Source organism: Channa argus, chromosome 1, assembly GCF_033026475.1.
Source record: "Channa argus isolate prfri chromosome 1, Channa argus male v1.0, whole genome shotgun sequence".
Taxonomy (NCBI): domain Eukaryota; kingdom Metazoa; phylum Chordata; class Actinopteri; order Anabantiformes; family Channidae; genus Channa; species Channa argus.
Window position 1 is genome coordinate 18266889 of NC_090197.1, and position 14305 is coordinate 18281193.

Below are 14305 nucleotides of genomic sequence, written 5' to 3' on the forward strand. Positions count from 1 at the left end.
ATCTAATCCACTCCCTGCTCTGCTTAGCTCTGCACACTGCTTCAGGTATTAGTCATTATCTAATTGCAATAAATAAGAATGTTGCATAAATTACTAATCAAGTAGAAATCATTGAAATTTTTAATTGTTTAGAAGGGTGAGCCTCACTCCAAGTGTTCAGCGTGCTGTTCAGTGAGTCTGTCTTTGGAGGATTTGGACATCACCTCCCCACAATAAAATATGTTTTGGAGCATATTTCTATTTCATTCTGTCCTTAACTTCTCAGCCAGTGCTGAGGAAAAATATCTTTTATGATGTGTTTGGTCTTGGCTGGTGTGTGAGGAGTGAGAAGAATGTGATCTTTCAAGAAAGCTGCTCTGTGTTAAAAATTAATTTCAGTAAAAAAGAAGAATAAGGTCTTACACCAGCTTTAGTGTTCTGTATATGCTAGTTGTGTTCTGTTAGAACAGATTCAGTTCTTGTTTGGTACCTCGTTGCAGTCGATGCCGTTGTTGACCGACCAAGTTGTCTGAAAATACTCCAACATTCGCTGCTTGAGGCTTTGTGGCAGATGATGGACACGTATGAAGTCCTTAAGGTCTTTGGTTCTGGTGTGGTACTGGGACCAGCGTGAGTACATTCTCTGGATAATGGCTGTCACGTTACCAAAGACCAAAGCATGCATCAGTGCTGCAGGTAAGAAGATGAAACAAAAGTTTAAAAAAAGATAATGAAGCATAAGCATGAAAGAAAGAGAATTAAATTTATTGTCCCTGGCATTGCCAAGATAGGGAACTAAAATATCAAAATCTTTTGGATGCAACAGCATTTTAATGTCAGAAGTGTCAACAGAAGAATATTTTTTGTGTAGACTTGACAGTGCCAAAGTGTAGTAACAGATATGGCAGGCCAGTAACTGGGGACAGCAGTTCAACATTGAGGGGATGACTGGGATTTGACCTCGGACCACCTGCCCGCTCGATCCAGTCTTTTCACATCTTCAAAACAGCATCCCTCAGCAATAAGTCACTAAATCCTACTGTATATTTACCCCAGGACCTATAAAAGAATAAGGTAGGTTTGCTCTCATTTTTACAACAGCTTTTAAACTGTGTGATGGTCTCCACTTATGATAAATTCAAATCCTACATTAATCACAGAACATTCAATGTAATCAAATTATTATATGCACATTACTGTCTGTCTTGAAACTCCACCCAGAAACTATGTCAGAGGTGAGAGGAGTTGGTCTGATTGAAAGACTAAACTGTGAGTAAGAAAAAACATTAATAAATAATGCAAATAATTGTTTGTGTGATTTGAGTGAACTGGGCCTTTTCAACATTTCTTTGCCTCTGTCTCTGCCTCTTGTTTGTGTGCCTCCATGTGTGATTGAAGAAAAAAATTATCCTTCAGTCAAATTACTGAAGACTATTTAAAATGATTGTTTATGTTTATTCAAATTCAACATTCCTCGTTCCACTCACTATGACAGGTGTTTGTAAGACAATTTATTCTGGCCCTGGATTATAATGAACCAACATGCAAATGTAAACTAGTGTGTTCTTACTTTCAGACGTGACAGCCCAGGACAAAAACCAAACCAACCCAAACCAAAGATTTTGATAGATTTTGATTGGTTCAATCTTGAAACAGAGACATGATGGATTGGTAGTAGACATGGAATAAGAAGAAGGAGTGCAGGCAGACCAAACCAACTTCAAACAACATGGAGGTGATCTTAGTAACAGTACCATGGTCTCAAAGACAAATATTCAGGTACCTACATGTAATTGTGTGTTTTTTCTTTGTGTGTTCTCTCTACCTCCTATTAGCATGACGCAAATAGAGAAGATCTTTTCTGCGTCAGTGTTGGCTGACACGTTGCCGAAGCCCACGCTAGTCAGACTGCTGAGGGTAAAGTAGAGTGAAGCAATGTAGACGCTGCGGATGGACAGGCTGTTGCTGGTTCCATTCACACTTCCCATGTCGTAATATGGCGACTCCAAACGCTTCCCTAACTCATGGAGCCATCCTACATGGTGGAAGTGGGGATATTGATGGAAGAAAGGAGAACTGGGTGAATGGTTAACGCTACTAACATTGCACTTATGTTCTGTTTTCCAAGTTAATAACATAACACTGGGAGCCACAGCAGAATAAGAACAATTTTCAAAACACCCAATTTGTTCGGAGCAGTATCCACAGTAATTACTAAGAGAATAAAAACTATTTTCCCACTCACTCTATTCACGCAATTCTCTTTCTTATACTCGTAAGGAACTAGATGTTATCGCCACAAATGTGCCATGTAATTACACACAATCTCTAATTTATTTAAATCAAAGGAGCAGCAGTGGTTATCTGAAAGCCAGTGTAATGAACAGACAGATGCAGACAAAGCTGACAGCAGTGGGTTACTGGTGCTAAGCAGTGATCTCCCCCTGTGCTACATCCAGAACAGTGGCTTTAGCAGTGGAAGCAGACCAAATGCTCAGGAACCAGAACTGATCTCTGGTCAGTACAGAGTGGAGACATGCAGCGGATCCCAGGAGAATCTCCTGCAGACACTGATGAATGGTAATTGGATGGAAGCTCCCTGACTTCAATGCTCAGTTCAGCATCAGAAACACATAATTAGGATACAATACATTAATCCTGCCTCATGCACTGAGCTGTTATTTTATGACACTGAGATGCAGTAATTGGTGAAGAGAAATCTGAATCATTCTCATGAGCCAGTCAATGCTGACCCAGAACCAGTTATGAAGACACCAGGACCAGTTATGAAGACACCAGGACGCTGTAATTGCAAGTTGTGCAGCTCATCGATACTGACCCAGGATCAGCCCAGTGGGCCTTATTAGAAGTGGGGCCTGGAGACTTGGGGGGCGGGGCTGAGGGCTCCTTCATTAATTACAAAGAGTCAAAGAGTCAACTCACTTAAGCAACTGTAGGAAGCAGTTTCATCCAATTTTCCATTCAATGCATACTTTATAACTGAATTCTAAATAAAAATAGCGAGGAAACACTAAACTTTACACACACTTTCAATATTAGTTACTGCACTGCAAAAACCTTCATCACAAAACGACAGCATGGTGAGCCCATTACACTGTTATTAGCACACTTCAGTATTATATGTTTCTAACCCCTTATCAGTTGGTGTTTTTTTAATTGATGCACGAGGATTGTTATGTTACTGTAGCGCTTCAACGCTTAAGATGGATGGTTATTACCTAAAAACTATAATCTACATAAGAATCCATAGCCTTTCAGAATGACTGTTAATATGGGGATAATGAGCAATAAAGCTGCTTTGCACCAGCATTGTGACATGTATATAAAGTGGTACTTGAGATAAATCTGAAATGAAATCTGAACAGAAAAAGCTAAGAGTTGTAAACTAAATGTGGAAAAGTGAGTCTCCCACAAAAGAAATTGTATTTGTAGGATTAATGTGATAAAAAAAATTAAAAATTAAAAATAATATAACTACTTGTATTAATGCCATATGATGGCTTAATAGCATTTATTGTTTGCCTCAAACCAAGAACAATAATTCGACAGATTTTTGCCCATAAATGCCCAGTCTTTCCTTTATTGTAATTTATTACTGAGCTTAACAAAGCTGGGTAGTGGCTCTCTTTGCTCGGAAAATTTAGATAAAATGAAAATAATTAATCTGGCTTCACTGCCTAAACCATACAAAGAAGAAAAGTGCTTTAGCACCAATGGTCCACACATAATTTGCACACACTAGCTTGCTCAAACGAGCTTGATGTTTCTCACAGAGGACGGCCTCATACTGTGGTTGCAATAATTTTAAATGTCAAATTTGGGTATCATCTTAAACTCATGCTAAGTATCCAGCAATGTGTGATAGTTTGTGGTCAATCAGCAGATTTTGTGTCAACAAATATATAATATAATGTTTTACATTGAGGCAAAAATGGAGATGCATTATGCCAGAAGAACTTCAGGGCCTTTTGAATTTGAGGGCACTACTTGGCCTTTCATTTTTGTGTACTCACCAATGTCCCAGTTGTAGGCGTTGGCCTCCATCTCCATCTTGCCGATGATGTACCAGATGCAGGCCATCCAGTGGGCCAGCAAGGCAAACATGGACATCAGCAGGGTGAGGACCACCGTGCTGTGCTGCGAGTAGCGGTCCATCTTCTGAAGAAGCCGCAGCAAACGGAGCAGACGCACCGTTTTTAACAGGTGGACCACGGACACCTGGGGGTAAAGACCAGTGACTCGAGGTGAGTTTATCTTTAGGATGCAGATGGCAAATTTAGCAAATTCCTGCAGGTTTTGTCACAAAGGGCATTTCCTGAAGCAAGTAGGTTTCACAGTTATCATATGTTACATCTAAACTTTTGCCACATTTATTATAAAAATACACAAATTTATCCTCAACACTATAGATCATCACTGAAGGATCCTTCACTATAGAACTACTAATTAGAGCAATCAGGCACTTGTTCACAGGTGTGTTTGTTTTGTTGTTGTTTTTAACCCCGATTCCTTACCCTAAAGTATTTCTGTCATTATAGTTTCCATTGTTTTCTGTCTTTTCTTGCTTTGTCCCTTGATTTTTCCCTCCTTCAGTCCGGCACAAATTAAACATCTTTTGCCACAAACCTTCTCATTCTCTCTACTGACTTACACACAAGTTGTTCCCTTTTACATCTTTCCCACATTTATGGGGTGTAGATGGGATGTGAATGTCATCCATTGTGCACCTGCTCCTCAGGCAATCACCAACAACAGTCTATCATTTGGGGCTTGCCACCATGTATCCCCACTGGAGATACACACACACGTACATGCACATGTACACCAGCTATTATTTAGATAAAGGTAGGACAGAGAGGATGTCTGTAACCTTACTATGAGGATGTATGATGCATAGAGAAAAAAGGGAGAGACTAACACACAATTGTAGTGTTTTTACAAGCTACAATAAGAGGAGAGGACGTGTGGACAGCCCTTATCAGAGCTGCTCCCGCATGTGCACTTCACTATGTTTTACGACAGTTTTTTTCCACACTCTTGCTGAGAGAAATAAAGAACTGGTGCAGCACAAGGGGTAATGAAGCCTCCTACCAAGCCCTGGGGAGAAGCTCCATCTCCTCTGCAACATCCATCACCACCCTGCATCCCACCTATGGAGAGAGCAGGCTGCGCCACATCCCATTCTCCTTCAGCAGCCTGAGCAGTAAGCAATATACAGTAATACACTCGTGCACACAAACCTCCTGCCACTTTCTCCTTTAACTTTTCCCACATTCGCTTCCATCTCACTGCTGACATTCACAATTTCATTTCCTCTGCTCATCAGGTGTGAAATTTACATTAGTTTTTTAGGGTGGTGTTTGTGCAAACTCGGCGATAAGTTTACTGAAATACTTGTTATTTCTCGCCCCGCAACCACACATGTACCCTACACAGTAAAATCGCGAATTTACTCTGACGGTGTTACAATAATACATCAAGGGTATAAATATAACACTTTAAGTCACAAAATCACAACAATGTAACTGGTTCTGGTAATCTCTATTTATTATACTGATGCAGCAGTATCAGGTCAATAAGAACAAATATTACTTTTCTACTAAATTAACTAGGCCTCCAGAACCAAGAGATGTACTTATGTATTTAGCAGTAAAGTTTTAATAACAAACTATTGTTATTGGCCTGTGGGAAACAGTGAATTGAAGAGACTCAAGTTCCAATCATCATTTTATCAAAGCATCTCAGGCCCTTTAAAATATAACACATTTGGCATATTTGGTTTGGAAAAATTTACATTTCAGATGTAAATAATAAGTAAAACAAGTGGTTAAATTGTGCTACAACAGCGTAAAGCTACATAAAAATAATGCAATAAACAATTCAGTGATTATAATTCTGTCAAAGACAGATTTATCTAACCTGTCCCAATCAATCATTTTGTTTGATACGTACTGTAAATGTATAGCAAATTTTTAAAAAATTAAGACAGCTTAGAATCAAAATCCGTTATCGTCAAGAATAAAGGGGACAATCATGGGGAATAAAGAACATACTAGTAACACTAAGCACAAAAGTAAGGTAAATAGCAGATTGTAAAATCAGTCAAAATAGCTGAAATTACAGAGACGTATAACAAAAACAAATAAGAACAACATGGACGGCTCCTGGTTCATCTGTCCACAAAGCGGACATCAGTCTGAATGCCCCATCCTTTGAGGGGACGTCACACACAATGCTCAGCAATTACATTCTATTGCTGGTCTCACCAGCAGCAGTCAGGCAACTTGTGGCCTACTAGCCCTACATCCAAATCCCAATGTACTGAGAACAGGTGGTATTTCCATTAATAGAGTCTGGAACCAAACAGGCACCTTTGCCTGGAGCAGCCTGTCATTGTTTCCTTACCCCTCCTCTTCATAGTATACTGTAAGGACAGCCCCAATTTTTTATTGATTTTGTTGGCTTGCCCTTTACTTCATGGTATTTATGTTGGCCACTCATTTTACTCTTGCTTCTTAGCCTTAGTACTTGTTTTTCCTGTCTCTTTCATTGTCTGTCTTTTAACACGTAATTTTCACTGATTTAATTTCATCATATTAATTTATCTGCATTCATTTGATTCTTTCTCCTTCTTTTCATATATCATTTAAAATGGGCTTGAGTTGAATGTTAACTACATTATTAATTGTTACACAATGATTAATACTTAATATGTAGTTTTGTATTTGATCACACGCTTGTGTATGAGGCAAAATATTTTTGGGATGTATCTAATGTATACAGACACCTTTTTACATTTTAGCAGACAACATAAAGCATCTGTTTCTCTAAATTAGAGGCTAGAAAGCAAAAAAAAAACTCCATAAGCAACATAAGCAACCAATCAAACGCTCCCTAGTGCTTCCACTGGGTGATATCATTCAGCCAGAGACAAGACAAGATGGTCTACCTAATTGCTCCAGATCTCTGTGTCTTCCTCCACTTAACTATTCTTAAGGGGGTGATGTAGTTGACTCAGGCAGAACAGAAAAAGGCTTTAATGATACATATTTGATTGTTTTCCCAGCACCACCAGAAACCACAGTATGTGGAATCAATAGACAAAATCACAAGAGCTACAGCAGTGCTGGAAACAATCCATGTAATCTGTTCTTATGGAATATCAGATATGTTGCTGGTGTTGCACTTTTAAATCCATCATGTTCTCAACAGGATTAAAGACTGTGTATCTGACTGGGCAATCCATTAATCATCATTTTTTTCACAGTTCACAGTGGCACAAATAAAATACAAAAGGTAACCAATGGCTACTCACCACACTGACTTTGAAGGCATAGAGCAGGTCAAAGGGCAATGCGGCGACCAGGTCAATAATAAACCATGTGGTCAGGTAGTGGATGCAAATCTGTCGAGCATCAAAGATCACCTGGCCCGATTTACTAACATAGGTGGTGCGGAAATTGAAAACAATGTCTAAAAGGAAGGACACAAAATGCACAGTTGGAAGTTTTGGTTTTTAAGTTGTCGTGATGTCATGAATGAATCCATCCATCCTAATTTACATAAAAACGTTACATATAATATTAGTTTAATTATATCACTTAGTATAGATTTTGCATTACTTTAGATTTTTGCTAATGAATGAATCAATGCATCCATTCTCACCAAATGCTGGCAACAAACAAACCTATGATGAACAGTATTTCTACTGCAATGTCACTGACGGTCGTGCTGCGCGTCAGGTCATCATCATCGCCAATGAAACACACATTGTAGGGCACCGTCACAGCTACGTAAAATGTGGCAAGAAGAATCAACCAATCCCAGCCAGCCTTGAAGGTGCTGTAGTGAAGCAAGATGAATTTGGACTTCTTGGCATCTGCTACCTTGTACTCTGGCAGAGCAGGTGGGTCTCCAAACACATTCTAGACAGAATATGATAAGAGATAAAGCTAATTTACATTTCTTTGCTGATACTGATACACAAATAAGAGTAAAAGCAGATAAAAAACACACTAGCCGTCTGTATATTCTCATTGCCAAATAAAATCAACTCATTGCTATCACAAAGGAAAGACTTACTGTCAACGTGTTTTATAGTGGAATTGTCTTTAAATGTAGTTGCAAAATGTGCAACACAACAATGGCTCTAATTAACTGTCCAGTATTCATATTTATAATAGGGCAGTAAAAAATAAAAAAGTTCCCATACATTTATTATACAGTAAATAAATCACACCACTGAATTGTAGGTCAACTTTGCCACAAAAGGCAAGTCTGGCCTCAAAACAAATACAAGTAAAAGGGGGAACAAGAATTGTAACTTTTCCTTTGTCCACCAAATTCAATACATTGTTTTTCTAATAAAGAGTTGATGATTAAGCGTAGTGCAAAACCTTTTGTTTACAGTTAGTGTAGGCTGCTAGATACTTAAGAGATGCGAGTTTTCTATATGTGGCAAATATTCAATTAGCAAGAGGCAGAAAAACTGCCTTACCAACTAGAGCTCAGTTGGTAAGGTAGTCGTCCAGGGACCACAGGGTCAGTGGTTTGATCCCCGGTCTCAGCTATATGTTGAAGTGTCTCTGTAGAAGACACTGAACCCCTAACAGAACCCCTAATAGCCCTTTCCCATCTCCAGCTGTGCAGCTGTACAATAGGAAGGGCATCCGGTGTAAAAGCTGTGCCAAATCAACATGCAGACAATGATCCGCTGTGGTGACCCTGAACTCACTGGATAAGCCGAAACGCCAAAAAAAAAAAAAAAAAAGGAGTCAAGAATGGACAAACATGAGTTTATAATGATTCCTTATACCGTGTAATTGTTTTCCGCCAAGTAGGACAGTTTATGCAATCGTATGTTGATATACATACCTCTCTTAGTACCTAGCAGCCTACAGTAACTTTGTGATTCACAGTTATTGTGGACTAAACATTTTGAACACTTAGATCATAAGCTCTTTAATATAAAAATGATTCACAGAAATCAGTTGACAAATGTGAACATAATAGTTCTTTTTTGGTCCAGAAAACAGGATGTTAAAAAGGACCAAAGTGCTATTGTAGCTCAAATTGCTGGAAAAGTTTATGCTGGTTCCGATAAAAAGGTGTCAGAACACACAGTGCATTACACTTAGATGTTTATGGGCCTGGGAAGCTGCAGACCAGTCAGGGTTCACAGCTCTATGTGAATACTGATGCTGCCTTGTATCTGCAGAGTGTGAAAAGTCACCTCTTTGCTAACATGTTAACCTAAAGGAGGCAAAGCATTCTGTGTTAAAGAGCGTCAGCTCGTGTAACACCGAGATATTCACCGTATTTCCCATGTGCTTTAATTTTTTTCCACAGCGCTCCCATTACAACAGTTATCTTCTCACTTCCTATGTTATACTGTCTACCCTCAGCCACTTTAAATTGCCCTTCATTGTGTTACATTGTGACCCTATGGTTTGAAGTGTCTGAATACACCTTGTTGAGTTTAATCTTGCTCTTTTCTCTGCTGTGGAGGTGACCGGAGATGTGGTAAAGCACCGTGCTGCTCCGTAGACGAGCCGAACTGAAAGGAGAGCCCGTTTTCACCCTGCTGCGGCGTCGCTCTGTAAACACACACAAGCAGACATGCGTTAGTACCCACCCCCCTACAATTCTTTACCCCCCACAGTTAATCCCTGATGACTGAATCAGTCATTACAGTTGATGAAATACATAATAGTCTCTCCTGAATAAAAAAATATGAATATGCAAAAGGTAAGCGAGTCATTTTCAGCGACTTAACACAATTTCTGAGAGGTTAAAATGTTGTTTGTTATTTTTGCTTCTGAAAATGTCAAAAATGTGTTAGTTGTTGTGATTCATAATATTAAGCCATAAATATTGGCTGATGATGTATTTTTGCTTGAACACTATCTCCAGCATAACAGCACAATAACAGCTCTGACAAGTAGCTGCTGGGGCAGAGAGGCACTGAAGTTTACTATTGTAAATTTGTTATGGTAGATTGCTGCTAGGTGGCTTTGTATGTGTTTCTGTGGGAGTGCTTGTTTATGAGTTTCTTCCAGTTGTATTGCGGAAATAGATAAAGTGGGTAGTGCAGAAGTCATGTGTTCAGACTTAGGAGCCGGGTAATGGGAGAAGGCACTTTATTGCTTCTGGGTTCTGAGCCCCATTCCCACTGCTGTGAACCCACAGGAAAGGACTAAGGCCAGATAGGCTCTCAGGGAGATAATGGCAATAACAAAGCTGGCAAATAGAAGTGATAACTGCTTGTGAGTGTCCTTTTTCAAACTTTGGATAGTGTGTGTGTTCTTTGGTGTGTGCTGGGAGTGTGTGGACAGACCCCAAATGAGGCGAACAGACAGGACCCATTCATAACATGGCGGAGCCTTGGAGAATGTGACTCGGCAGGAGCACAGAGATAGCGTGACATGATTATTTTTAGATCTAATGAATTTCCCTCAACTTTTATAGCCATTCATGATGGGGTAGATGGGAACTATGGGTGGGGAAGAGTGGGTCTTGTATAAATTGCTGGGTAGGCAAAGGCTTGTAGAGAGGATAGGGGATGGGAAATGGTAAGACACTGTAAAGGCAGCTGGAACAGATAAGAACTGAGATGATGGAGAGAAATGAGAAAAGGACACTGGAAAACTAGAAAAGGTGAGAGTAAGTATTAATGACAGATAATGAAAAAAAGAGGATAGTAGACAAGGGGGGAAGAGAAGAAACTGTAGATGCCAGAGAGTGATTCCCACTATTTTGTCTATATATGTATACTTTAATAATTATATTGTTTGTATTAAAACACATACTGTATACACCCCTGCTTCATCTGACCTGAAATGCGAATGTTTTATGAGACTTACCAGACATATTCTTATTTAAACAAGCTAGTCAGATGCAAACCTATTATAGTTCGGTGTTTGTCTCTATCTGAAGGCGTGCTGCATCAGCCTCTTTCCTTTTCAATGAAAAGCATTTCATTATGTGGGCAAAAATAACTTTGCTTTCTGCTTTCTGTTCTCCCTTATTTAGAGTAATTACAATAATTAGCCAAATCCAGGGGAGGCAGGCCTAAGATGAGAAAGGGCAGTTTGCTGTCTTCACACACACACACACACACACACACACACACACACACACACACACACACACACACACACACACACACACCGACTTTCATTCTTGTTGATTGATTTTGGCTTTAGCTAAGTTATCATTGATGTTAATATTATCGTTTGGGGTAATTGATTTTGAAAACAAAAGTAAGTGTTTTTTGTATTTATAATAGCATTATGAGGGAAAATGTGAGGATCTAACAAACACAAAACAAAGGTGCTGTTGTATTAGACTTATCAAAGCATTGTTCTTGGCTAAACCCAACCATCAGTGTAGATGTTTGGGACTTTTCCATCCACCCTAAACACCTTGCATGCAGTATAAAACTGTAGCACCTTTTATAATAAGTGGGTGTTTCTTCTCTTTTCAACAAACCCTTAGAATCCATTCAAAATTAATAACAATACAGCAACTCACACTGTACACATACTTACCTTCCTTTTTGTCCTCTTGGATGACTTTGGCTTTAGTGACTGTAATGTCCTTAAATGAAGCCAGAAAGAGCACCACATCTCCTTTCTCATTCTTAATTGGCACAATGTCCAGCAGGCACCAGAACAGCTCAGCTGCAAGGGACAAACAATCTTTTAAACACAGTTTTTGATTAAACTGAGACTAGATTTACAATTTATGTGTATTCCAGTGTGTACAGTATTTATGTGCTTAGAGCAACACTTTCACATATTTCCAGATTTATTAGTAAGCCTATCTACAGCTGGAAGTTCCTCGGGAGAAGCTGAGCCTTTAAATAGACTAAGTACATGCTCCTCAAGCACAGCAAGAGATGAACCTAACTTTGAGATCCCATCTCTGCCTTAATAAATTGTTTTTCAGGGGAATAGCAGGTCAGCATCTGTGAGCATGTGGGTTTCTGTACCAGCACTTGTCTGATTTATCAAAAAGATTTAATAGGACATAAAATTGTTCATTGGTCTATTTTCTTTTTCAGTTAGTTTTTGACACTGAATGCCACTATAATAAATACAGTAGGTATATTTTAAGTATAAATTAATTAATCTGTACGTGTAAAAAGATTGCTCACAGTGACATGTCCACAGATAATCGACACCAAACTGTGCAACCCCCCATTGCGTCCCAAACAGGCTTCTGTACAGAGAATAAACTTTTTTAATTTGTGTTTTTACAGTAACATCATACACTGAGCATCTTGAGAATTCTAGTTATGTCAGGGTTAGTTCTAATATTTTAAAAATGAATTAATCTCATCAAATTCAGATTAATCTACATCAAACCACAACACTTTTTATGTCCTTATAGTTCCCCTTATCTGTAGGGGAACTAATATTTCTGGCTGTTTTTCTTTAAATAAATATTAAGGGAAAATCATCAGGGCTACCTTTGATTTAGAAATGATTGCTGATTAAGAGGGTTTTCCCATGAAATCCCCTCCCATCAGTCCCATTCACAAAAGGTTTCTGACCTGGTGATGACTCAGTCATAGGTTTCTTTTGTGTCTTTCTCCCTATCTATGTGTGATAATATCTGCATTTCTGCGAGACAAGGCAGAACTATCAAGCACATAGTGAGAGAAAGAGCGTTCCTGATTGCAAACATGCAGGTTTCTCTTTTCTCAGTCAGACAGATGGATAACAAACTGAGTCAATCAGCTGCATGTACTTTTAGGTCTCGGCTGTGACAGACAAAAACAGAGGGATGAGGAGCCGGAGAAACGCTGAGGCAGGGAAAGAAGGAGGAAGATAAGCAATTAAAATAGACAAACTTGCACAAATTGTTATATGTGAAAATGGCAAATGGAATGGAAGAAAAGAAGATAATACTGCCATGAGGGAGGATAAAATGATAGGCCACAGCAGGGAAAAAGACAGAAAAGCAAGCAGCAGAGTAGCACAGACAGTCACATCTGTGATGGTATTAGCAATGTGTGTCCATGCAAACTTCCCTGAGCTGCCTGCTGAATCTCCATTACCAATCAATCAAATAAAAAGTGCAGACAGGTGACTCAACATCTGACACATGCACAAACTCTCATACCTGTTACTGGTCATTTGAGAAGCGCAGATCACATCATAAACCATCCCAGAGCTTATGTAGCTGTTCTGGAGGTTTGGGTAATGTCACACAGTAGAGTTTGGTAGCACACTTCCAGAGATCTTAATATCTGCCCACATGTCTCATTTGTTCTTGTGCAGTTCAGATCAGTCTCTTGCGCCCATTGATGGTTATTTCAGTGTTTATAGAAAAGTGTGAAAAATGTTATGTGCTCTCAGTGTCAGCTCAAAATGAAGTCAGATACATCTCTGGTCAGGTAACAATGAAACAACAAAAAATCTTCCCAGGAGGAAATTGTTAACACGAACAAAATTAAAAAAAATTTTTTTTTTGTCCTTTCGACTTATCCCGTGAGTTCAGGGTCGCCACAGCGGATCATTGTCCGCATGTTGAAATCAGTTAAAACTGCCAAATCAGTCTGATTGTCAAGTAACGATTTTACCCAGATTTTTCTTGGGCATGTTCATTTAAAAGCTTAGACTGAGAGTTAGAAAATATAAAACGTGAACTTTTCTTTGATACTGTACAATTAAAGGCTCCAGAGCTGAGACTTAATGGACCTAATATTGAGACAATTGTGTCCGCATGTTTTTAATTTTAATTTCCAAGCAGGCATTAGAGGAGAAATCATTTGAAAAAACATTATGTATTATATTCAGAACAGCTACTAAATGGACCTTATAATAACACAGTGGTTTCCAACATCAGGAATGTACTTTTAATCTAAAGCGTTACACTTGTGTAGTCTGTACAAATTAAGCATGCAGAGATGATATAACAAGTAATTTCTTCCCCTGTTTTAGATACTACATTGAGATTCAAACCAAACACACATGCAGCCAAACTTAATCAAATTAATTTATAAATTTTGTTATAATTATAATTTAAATTAATTTCTGTTTTTGTTTTTTACTTATTATTTAATAGATTAAAATTTCAGAATTTATTTTCAGACAGAAAAAGAGTAGGAAGCCTAGGAGTAAAGAAAACCTCACGGCCCCACCTCATTTCATAGCAAGCATGTATCCACTGATCCTTGCACTCATTATTTTTGACTCCATTTTGTTCACTGCCAGCTGGCTAATCAGTGAGGCACGCACCAAATCATGCCATATCATAGCTACAGTAGCTATTGGGCTCAGTGTAATTGAAGGAGACG

General features: G+C 38.8%; 1 protein-coding gene across 1 annotated transcript in view; it reads right to left on the reverse strand.

The window, feature by feature from the left end:
* Positions 1 to 14305, reverse strand: part of kcnh8 (potassium voltage-gated channel, subfamily H (eag-related), member 8) — a 47313-nt gene that overhangs the window by 17226 nt on the left and 15782 nt on the right. Inside the window, exons 3-9 of the mRNA XM_067504287.1 lie at positions 11550 to 11681; positions 9469 to 9596; positions 7688 to 7925; positions 7316 to 7473; positions 4014 to 4218; positions 1805 to 2014; positions 470 to 669 (exon numbers count right to left, since the gene is read on the reverse strand). Coding sequence (XP_067360388.1) covers positions 470 to 669; positions 1805 to 2014; positions 4014 to 4218; positions 7316 to 7473; positions 7688 to 7925; positions 9469 to 9596; positions 11550 to 11681 — 1271 coding nt within the window. The remainder of the gene's footprint in view (positions 1 to 469; positions 670 to 1804; positions 2015 to 4013; positions 4219 to 7315; positions 7474 to 7687; positions 7926 to 9468; positions 9597 to 11549; positions 11682 to 14305) is intronic.